Source organism: Hyla sarda, chromosome 8 (assembly GCF_029499605.1).
Source record: "Hyla sarda isolate aHylSar1 chromosome 8, aHylSar1.hap1, whole genome shotgun sequence".
Lineage (NCBI taxonomy): Eukaryota > Metazoa > Chordata > Amphibia > Anura > Hylidae > Hyla > Hyla sarda.
The window spans coordinates 13,111,773-13,122,925 of NC_079196.1; the positions used below are offsets into that span (position 1 = coordinate 13,111,773).

General features: G+C 48.8%; 1 protein-coding gene across 2 annotated transcripts in view; it reads left to right on the plus strand.

Moving 5' to 3' along the window:
- The window catches only part of PARP9 (poly(ADP-ribose) polymerase family member 9), a 53,476-nt gene extending 43,838 nt beyond the window's left edge, over positions 1–9,638 (plus strand). For both annotated transcript variants that reach the window (XM_056535007.1, XM_056535006.1), the window contains 3 exons: positions 3,386–3,495; positions 4,305–4,476; positions 9,076–9,638. In XM_056535007.1, the coding sequence (XP_056390982.1) occupies positions 3,386–3,495; positions 4,305–4,476; positions 9,076–9,365 (572 nt within the window). In that variant the 3' untranslated portion in view covers positions 9,366–9,638. The remainder of the gene's footprint in view (positions 1–3,385; positions 3,496–4,304; positions 4,477–9,075) is intronic.
- The last annotated feature ends 1,515 nt before the right edge of the window (positions 9,639–11,153 follow it).

Sequence of the window (11,153 nt, forward strand, 5' to 3'; positions counted from 1 at the left end):
TCTCCTGATACTGGCACACTATAGGACACATCTCCTGATACTGGCACACTATAGGACACATCTCCCGATACTGGCACACTATAAGACACATCTCCCGATACCGGCACACTATAGAGCACATCTCCCGATACCGGCACACTATAGGGCACATCTCCCGATACTGGCACACTATAGGACACATCTCCCGATACTGGCACACTATAAGACACATCTCCCGATACCGGCACACTATAGAGCACATCTCCCGATACCGGCACACTATAGGGCACACCTCCCGATACTGGCACACTATAGGACACATCTAATACTGGCACACTATAGGGCACATCTCCCGATACTGGAACACTATAGGGCACATCTCCCAATACTGGCACACTATAGGACACATCTCCCGATACTGGCACACTATAGGACACATCTCCCGATACTGGCACACTATAGGGCACATCTGATAATGGCACACTATAGGACACATCTCCCGATACTGGCACACTATAGGACACATCTCCCGATACCGGCACACTATAGGGCACACCTCCCGATACCGGCACACTATAGGGCACATCTCCCGATACTGGCACACTATAGGACACATCTCCCGATACCGGCACACTATAGGGCACATCTCCCGATACCGGCACACTATAGGGCACACCTCCCGATACTGGCACACTATAGGACACATCTAATACTGGCACACTATAGGGCACATCTCCCGATACTGGAACACTATAGGGCACATCTCCCGATACTGGCACACTATAGGACACATCTCCCGATACTGGCACACTATAGGACACATCTCCCGATACTGGCACACTATAGGACACATCTCCCGATACTGGCACACTATAGGACACATCTCCCGATACTGGCACACTATAGGGCACATCTCCCGATACTGGCACACTATAGGACACATCTCCCGATACTGGCACACTATAGGACACATCTCCCGATACTGGCACACTATAGGACACATCTCCCGATACTGGCACACTATAGGACACATCTCCCGATACTGGCACACTATAGGGCACATCTCCCGATACTGGCACACTATAGGACACATCTCCCGATACTGGCACACTATAGGACACATCTCCCGATACTGGCACACTATAGGACACATCTCCCGATACTGGCACACTATAGGGCACATCTCCCGATACTGGCACACTATAGGGCACATCTCCCGATACTGGCACACTATAGGACACATCTCCCGATACTGGCACACTATAGGACACATCTCCCGATACTGGCACACTATAGGACACATCTCCCGATACTGGCACACTATAGGGCACATCTCCCGATACTGGCACACTATAGGACACATCTCCCGATACTGGCACACTATAGGACACATCTCCCGATACTGGCACACTATAGGACACATCTCCCGATACTGGCACACTATAGGGCACATCTCCCGATACTGGCACACTATAGGACACATCTCCCGATACTGGCACACTATAGGACACATCTCCCGATACTGGCACACTATAGGACACATCTCCCGATACTGGCACACTATAGGACACATCTCCCGATACTGGCACACTATAGGGCACATCTCCCGATACTGGCACACTATAGGACACATCTCCCGATACCGGCACACTATAGGGCACATCTGATAATGGCACACTATAGGACACATCTCCCGATACTGGCACACTATAGGACACATCTCCCGATACTGGCACACTATAGGACACATCTCCTGATACTGGAACACTATAGGGCACATCTCCCGATACTGGCACACTATAGGGCACATCTCCCGATACTGGCACACTATAGGACACATCTCCCGATACTGGCACACTATAAGACACATCTCCCGATACCGGCACACTATAGAGCACATCTCCCGATACCGGCACACTATAGGGCACACCTCCCGATACTGGCACACTATAGGACACATCTAATACTGGCACACTATAGGGCACATCTCCCGATACTGGAACACTATAGGGCACATCTCCCGATACTGGCACACTATAGGACACATCTCCCGATACTGGCACACTATAGGGCACATCTCCCGATACTGGCACACTATAGGACACATCTCCCGATACCGGCACACTATAGGGCACATCTGATAATGGCACACTATAGGACACATCTCCCGATACTGGCACACTATAGGACACATCTCCCGATACTGGCACACTATAGGACACATCTCCCGATACTGGCACACTATAGGACACATCTCCCGATACTGGCACACTATAGGACACATCTCCCGATACTGGCACACTATAGGGCACATCTCCCGATACTGGCACACTATAGGACACATCTCCCGATACTGGCACACTATAGGGCACATCTGATAATGGCACACTATAGGACACATCTCCCGATACTGGCACACTATAGGACACATCTCCCGATACTGGCACACTATAGGGCACATCTGATAATGGCACACTATAGGACACATCTCCCGATACTGGCACACTATAGGACACATCTCCCGATACTGGCACACTATAGGACACATCTCCCGATACTGGCACACTATAGGACACATCTCCCGATACTGGCACACTATAGGACACATCTCCCGATACCGGCACACTATAGGGCACATCTGATAATGGCACACTATAGGACACATCTCCCGATACTGGCACACTATAGGACACATCTCCCGATACTGGCACACTATAGGACACATCTCCCGATACTGGCACACTATAGGACACATCTCCCGATACTGGCACACTATAGGACACATCTCCCGATACTGGCACACTATAGGGCACATCTCCCGATACTGGCACACTATAGGACACATCTCCCGATACTGGCACACTATAGGACACATCTCCCGATACCGGCACACTATAGGGCACATCTGATAATGGCACACTATAGGACACATCTCCCGATACTGGCACACTATAGGACACATCTCCCGATACTGGCACACTATAGGACACATCTAATACTGGCACACTATAGGGCACATCTCCCGATACTGGCACACTATAGGACACATCTCCCGATACTGGCACACTATAGGACACATCTCCTGATACTGGCACACTATAGGACACATCTCCCGATACTGGCACACTATAGGACACATCTCCCGATACTGGCACACTATAGGACACATCTCCCGATACTGGCACACTATAGGGCACATCTCCCGATACTGGCTCACTGTTAAAAGTTAAGGAATGACCATCCTCATGTCAGTTTCCCATGAGGGGATGAGCTTCTCTGTGAGTCTGATAAAACATCAGGGGTCCCAGCATTTACTGAGCCCTACACGTCTGTTCCTGTGTGTTGAGGGGTCTCTGCAGGGTCAGGTCTTTCTCCACCCGTGAAGTCACATGACTCTTTCCTCCAGGTTTACGCGGCTCTAACCAGACTGAGAAGAGACCACCACAGACCAATCGGGTGAAGTCAGACAAAGACTGGAGCACGGAATTCAGGACAGCGGGTCTCATGATTGTGACGGTAATCGCCATTATGTGCACAATCCTTCACCCTCAGCCCTGGGGGGGAACGATGTAGCGGTGGTGTAGGGGGAGGAAGCACATCTACATAATGACTTATACATTGATCCTAACGTCTGGTGTCTGCACTAGTGATCAGATTCTGCAGATCATACGGTATAAGGCCGGGTTCACACCACGTTGTTGCAGTACAGTTCCCGTATCAGGTTTTTGATGAAAAACGGATTCCTCAAAACCGGACTAAACCGTATCACAACGTGTGTACAAATTTTAACGGGTATGCGGTTAAAAACCGTACATGGTTTGAAAAATGATGTCCGGTTGCATCCGTTTTTTAAGAAAAAAAACTTATGTTTTCAACTTTTCACTCACTCTTATGAATAAAGTTTCACTTGTTTGATTGAAATCCCAAGAAAAAGAAAACTGTGCAAAGTCAAAAACCGTATGGTGCAAACTGGATGGAACCGTACGCACATACAGTTCTGTACGGTTCCCATTGACTCCCATGTAAAAAAAAAAAAAAAAACGTATACGGGTTAATACGGGTTTTTCACCCGGACCAAAAACCGTGGTAGACTACAGTTTTGGGTACGGGTTTAAAAAAACGGACAAAACCGTACAAGACGCAAAACGGACGCATCGTTTGGCATACGGTTTTCAATGGAGAGTCAATGCATACGGTTTTCAATACGATTCCGTACGGTTTTCACATTGAACGCGTATACGGGAACTGTACTGCAAAGACGTGTTGTCAGTGCACCCTAATACTGGATGATGGGAGCGACAATCTTCTCATTTATCTCTTTCTAGATGGAAAAAGTGCAGAATAAGCTGCTGGACGGAGTCTTCCAGACCAAGAAGGAGGCGGCGGAGAAAAGGCAGAAGAAGCCGAGCACCGCGCAGATGTATCAGCTTGTGCCCAGACGGTTCCTGAAGGACATCCGTGCTGCCGGATTCCACAGACTGTACGTCACACCCACAGGTGAGAAACAGCGATGGCTGCATACAGAAGTGTTTCCCAACCAAGGTGCCTCCAGCTGTGGAAAAACTACAACTCCCAGCATGCCCGGACAGCCGCTGGCTGTCCGGGCATGCTGGGAGTTGTAGTTTTGCCACAGCTGGAGGCACCCCTGGTTGGGAAACACTGACCTATACCATATACTACAACATGCTGGGAGTTGTAGTTTTGCAACAGCTGGAGGCACCCCTGTTTGGGAAACACTGACCTATACTATATACTACTATATAGTCCAACATGCTGGGAGTTGTAGTTTTGCCACAGCTGGAGGCACCCCTGGTTGGGAAACACTGACCTATACTATATACTACAACAGGCTGGGAGTTGTAGTTGTGGAACAGCTGGAGGCACCCCTGGTTGGGAAACACCGACCTATACTATATACTACTATATAGTCCAACATGCTGGGAGTTTTAGTTTTGCCACAGCTGGAGGCACCCCTGGTTGGGAAACACTGACCTATACTATATACTACAACATGCTGGGAGTTGTAGTTTTGCAACAGCTGGAGGCACCCCTGGTTGGGAAACATTTACCTATACTATATACTACTATATAGTCCAACATGCTGGGAGTTGTAGTTTTGTAACAGCTGGAGGCACCCCTGGTTGGGAAACACTGACCTATACTATATACTACTATATAGTCCAACATGCTGGGAGTTGTAATTTTGCAACAGCTGGAGGCACCCCTGGTTGGGAAACACTGACCTATACTATATACTACTATATAGTCCAACATGCTGGGAGTTGTAGTTTTGCAACAGCTGGAGGCACCCTTGGTTGGGAAACACTGACCTATACTATATACTACAACATGCTGGGAGTTGTAGTTTTGCAACAGCTGGAGGCACCCCTGGTTGGGAAACACCGACCTATACTATATACTACTATATAGTCCAACATGCTGGGAGTTGTAGTTTTGCAACAGCTGGAGGCACCCCTGGTTGGGAAACATTGACCTATACTTTATACTACTATATAGTCCAACATGGTGGGAGTTGTAGTTTTGTAACAGCTGGAGGCACCCCTGGTTGGAAAACACTGGCACACATAATACCGCTCCATCCACAAATCATTCCCAGACTGACGCAGAATATTATTTTATTCACCCAATATAAAAGATCAATAAGATTAGTGACATGATCTCCCTGAAGTAAACCCATGGGATTTTAGATGTTCCACAATACTATAGTAGGGTTTTCATTTATTTCCCCACTATTGATGTCAGACTTACTGGCTTATAGTTGCCCGATTCTTCCCTGCTATGTTTCTTGTAATCGGGGACAACATTTCCAATCTTTTTAAATAAATCTGTTTGCAGTTTTGCTAGTACACTGCTAAGCTCTTTTAATAAATTGTGGCCCTTGTGACTTATTTGTCTTAAAGGGGTATTCCATAATTTTTTTTTTTTTTATTCATATCAACTGGCTCTCTGCGGACACCTCTGTCTGTCTCAGGAACTGTCCAGAGTAGCAGAAAATCCCCATAGCAAACCTCTTCTGCTCCGGACAGTTCCTGAGACAGACACAGGTGTCAGCAGAGAGCACTGTGGTCAGACTGGAAAGAACTACACAACTTCAGCAGCTGATAAGTACTGGAAGGATTAAGATTTTTTAATAGAAGTAATTTACAAATCTGTTTACATTTTTAGAGTCAGTTGATATAAATAAATAAAAAAAATTTTCATGGAATACCCCTTTTAAAGGAGAACTCCAGAATATAAAAATTGTCCCCCATACTGCCGGCAGTAAAAAAATAAAGATGTACATACCTTCCTCCGCTCCCCCGGGGCCTCCGGTAACCGTCTCCGGTCTCCGCCGCGATCCTCTTCCTAGTTGCCGGTGGTCGGATGAATCAGCCAATCACCAGCCGCAGTGAAGTCCCGACTCGGCCGGTGATAGGCTGAGCGGCAGTGTGAGAACGCTTCAGGACACAAAATCCTTCACTACACCGACACCTCCTGCCGGGGCCGAAAACGTCACACTGCCGCTCAGCCTATCACCAGCCGAGTCGGGACTTCACTGCGACTGGTGATTGGCTGAGCGCAGAAAGACTCTCCGACCACCGGCAACCAGGAAGTGGATCGCGGCGGAGACTGGAGACGGTTACCGGAGGCCCCGGGGGAGCAGAGGAAGGTACCGTATTTTTCGCCCTATAGGACGCACCGGCATATAAGACGCACCCAATTTATAGGTGCAAAATCTAGAAAAAAAAGATTCTGAACCCAACAGTGATCTTCAACCTGCGGACCTCCAGATGTTGCAAAACTACAACTCCCAGCATGCCCGGACAGCCAACGGCTGTCCGGGCATGCTGGGAGTTGTAGTTTTGCAACATCTGGAGGTCCGCAGGTTGAAGACCACTGGTATAGGAGGTAATACGTGTCCCCGCCGCTCCGGACCCGTCACCGCTGCCCTGGATGTCACTCCGTCGCCGTGTCCCCGTGGTGTCCCCGATGCTCCGGACGTCTTCTTCCCCGGGATCCACGGTGTCCGTCACCGTAATCACGTCGCCACGCACGCCGCTCCTATTGGATGACGTCGAAGGAGAGCGCCGGCCATGCAGGGGATCCCGGCACGGAGCAGACACTGAGGAGGCAGGTAAAGTCCCTCCCGGTGTCCTGTAAGCTGTTCGGGACGCCGCGATTTCACCGCGGCGGTCCTGAACAGCCCGACTGAGCAGCCGGGTTAGTGTCACTTTTGCTTCAGATGCGGCGGTCACATTTGATCGCCGCGTCTGAAGGGTTAATACAGGGCATCACCGCGATCGGTGATGTCCTGTATTAGCCGCGGGTCCCGGCCGTTGATGTCCGCAGGGACCGCCGCGATAGGGGTGCATTTGCCGTTTAAGACGCACCGACTTTTCCCTCCCAGTTTTGGGGAAGAAAAAGTGCGTCTTAGGCTGGGTTCACACTACGTTTTGTCCCATACGGGAGCGCATACGGCAGGGGGGAGCTAAAAGCTCGCGCTCCCGTATGTGACCATATGCGCTCCCGTATGTCATTCATTTCAATGAGCCGACCGGAGTGAAACGTTCGGTCCGGTCGGCTCATTTTTGCGCCGTATGCGCTTTTACGACCGGACCTCAAACCGTGGTTGACCACAGTTTTAGGTCCGGTTGTAAAAGCGCATACGGCGCAAAAATGAGCCGACCGGACCGAACGTTTCACTCCGGTCGGCTCATTGAAATGAATGACATACGGGAGCGCATACGGTGACATACGGGAGCGCGAGCTTTTAGCTCCCCCCTGCCGTATGCGCTCCCGTATGGGACAAAACGTAGTGTGAACCCAGCCTTATACGGCGAAAAATACGGTATGTATCTATTTATTTTTTTACTGCCGGCACTATGGGCGACAATTTTTCTATTCAGGAGTTCTCCTTTAAGTTTAGACAGCTGACATGTTCCTCTGTAAAGACACATGCAACAAAAGAGTCGTTAGTCTTCTTCCCTAATTGAGATCCATTTCCTTCAGTAAAACTAATCAGAAGTATTCACTGAGGCCGTCAGCAAGTCCTTTATCCTCTTCCTCATACCTTCCTTCCTTTTTAAAGGGGTACTTCACCCGAAAACTTTAATTTTTTTATTTTATTTTTTTAAATCAACTGGTGCCAGAAAGTTAAACAGATTTGTAAATTACTTCTATTAAAAAAATCTTAATCCTTCCAGTACTTATCGGCTGCTGTATGCTCCACAGGAAGTTCTTTTCTTTTTGAATTTCCTTTCTGTCTGACCACAATGCTCTCTGCTGACACCTCTGTCCATTTTAGGAACTGTCCAGAGCAGGATAGGTTTTCTATGGGGATTTGCTCCTACTCTGGACAGTTCCTAAAATGGACAGAGGTGTCAGCAGAGAGCACTGTGGTCAGACTGGAAAGGAAATTCAAAAAGAAAAGAACTGCCTGTGGATCATAACAGCAGCTACTAAGTACTGGAAAGATTAGTAAATGACTTCTATTAAAAAAAAATCTTCATCTTTCCAGTACTTATTAGCTGCTGTATGATCCACAGGAAGTTATTTTCTTTTTGAATTCCCTTTCTGCCTGACCACAGTGCTCTCTGCTGACACCTCTGTCCATTTTAGGAACTGTCCAGAGTAGGAGCAAATCCCCATAGAAAACCTCTCCTGCTCTGGACAGTTTCTGACATGGACAGAGGTGTCAGCAGAGAGCACTGTGGTCAGGCAGAAAGGGAATTCAAAGAGAAAAGAACTTCCTGTGGATCATACAGCAGCTAATAAGTACTGGAAAGATGAAGATTTGTTTTTAATAGAAGTAATTTACTAATCTGTTTAACTTTCTGGCACCAGTGGAGTACCCCTTTAATTTATTCCTTGTTTTAGTTTTTGTTGCTAAACTACAACTCCCATCATGCCTAGACAGTCTTCAGTATGGTAGAGTTGTTAGTTTTGTAACATCTGGAGGGCCACAGTTTTGCCGAGCTGTGAATTATATGGGGGGGGGGGGGGGCTCCAGCGGTTGTGACGCTCTGCAGGTGCACCCCGCCTGCGGCTCTCTCCTGTGCAGCGGGTGTCACGTGCACTCTCCTCTCTCTCTTTCAGAAACGAAGTACGGAGTGGGGGTTTACTTCAAGAAGTCTCTGCACAACATCACCCAGAGGTTCCAAGTCCCGAAAGAGAAGGACGGGCTCCTGTATATCGTCCAGGCTGAGGTGGTGACTGGCGCTGCCACCAACTATAGCAGGACCCAGCCGGTTCTCCCCTGCGGGGGCCCAGATGCTCTGCAGGTGTATGAGAGCGTGACAGATGGGGGGTTCTCTGCAGAGCATTACTCCATATTTGACCGTTTCCAGGCAAATCCCCAGTACGTCTTCACCTGCCGTACGAAATAACGCTGTGCACTTCCAGCCCGCAGCACCGCTGTGCCTCGTATTACCTGACGGACTCATAACTTTTCACTACAGCTGCGTACACGTTACGAATGTCATAAAACTGCAGCAAACTACCGTATTTTTCGCCCTATAGGACGCACCGGCGTATAAGACGCACCCAATTTATAAGTGCAAAATCTAAAAAAAATAAAGATTTTGAACCCAATAGTGGTCCTCAACCTGCGGACCTCCAGATGTTGCAAAACTACAACTCCCAGCATGCCCGGACAGCCGTTGGCTGTCCGGGCATGCTGGGAGTTGTAGTTTTGCAACATCTGGAGGTCCGCAGATTGAAGACCACTGCATAGGAAGTAATACTCACGTGTCCCCGCCGCTCCGTGTCCCCGTCACCGCTGCCCTGGATGTCGCTCCATCGCTGTCACCGTGTCCCCGTCGCTCCGGAACGTCTCTGCTGCCGGCCGGGTATCCTCGCTCTCCGTCGCCGCCATCACGTCGTTACGCACGCCGACGCACGTACGCGACGACGTGATAACGAGGAAGGAGAGCGCCGGCCATACAGGGGATCCCTGAACGGAGAAGACACCGAGGAGGCAGGTAAGGTCCCTCCCGGTGTCCTGTAAGCACTAACCTGGCTATTCAGTCGGGCTGTTAGCGGTGAAATCGCGGTGGTCCCGAACAGCCGGGTTAGTGTCACTTTCCCTCCAGACGCGGCGGTCAGCTTTGATCGCCACGTCTGAAGGGTTAATACAGGGCATCACCGCGATCAGTGATGTCCTGTATTAGCCGCGGGTCCCGGCCGTTGATGGCCGCAGGGACCGCCGCGATAGGTGTGTATTCGCCGTATAAGATGCACCGACTTTTTCCCCCCCCAGTTTTGGTGAAGAAAAAGTGCGTCTTATACGGCGAAAAATACGGTAATCAGTGTGTGAACACGGCCCAGTATGAAATTGATACTTACTGGTGACTGCAGCTATTCTAGATCACGTGCCTTATAGACAGGTAGGGTTCTGCGCAGTGGGAGGAGCCTATTTTCTGCTTTATTTTAGTTACCTTGTAGCAGATTAAACATATAATCTTTTATTTCTGGTAACTTTTTCATCTCTGTTATTCTGTGGCTAGGGGGATACGTTTAAAGGGGTACTCCACCCCCTAGACAGCTAACATGCCCCCTCCCATAGACTCGCATTGAGGGGATGGGGCGTGACGTCACAGAATTCCGTTCCGGTGGTCGGGACCCAGACCCTCCAGCGCTTCCGGAGCAGAAACAGGTGGGTGCCGCATGCTATATTGCAGGGGTCCCCAGCGGCGGGACCCCCGCGATCAGACATCTTATCCCCTATCCAAAGGATGTCTATCCACTATCCAAAAGATGTCTAGGGGTGGAGTACCCCTTTTAACGGGGTTCTCCAGTGGAAAACTTTTTTTTTTTTTTTTAAATCAACTGGTGCCAGAAAGTTAAACAGATTTGTAAATTGCTTCTCTTAAAAAAAAATCTTAATCCTTCCAATACTTATTAGCTGCTGAATACTACAGAGGAAATCATTATCTTTTTGGAACACAGAGCTCTCTGCTGAATCACGAGCACAGTGCTCTCTGCTGACATCTCTGTCCATTTTAGGAACTGTCCAGAGTAGGAGAAAATCCCCATAGAAAATATATGCTGCTCTGGACAGTTCCTAAAATGGACAGAGATGTCAGCAGAGAGCACTGTGGTCAAAAAAGAAAATTTCCTCTGTAGTTTTCAGAAGCTAATAAGTACTGGAAGGATTAAGATTTTTTTTTATAGAA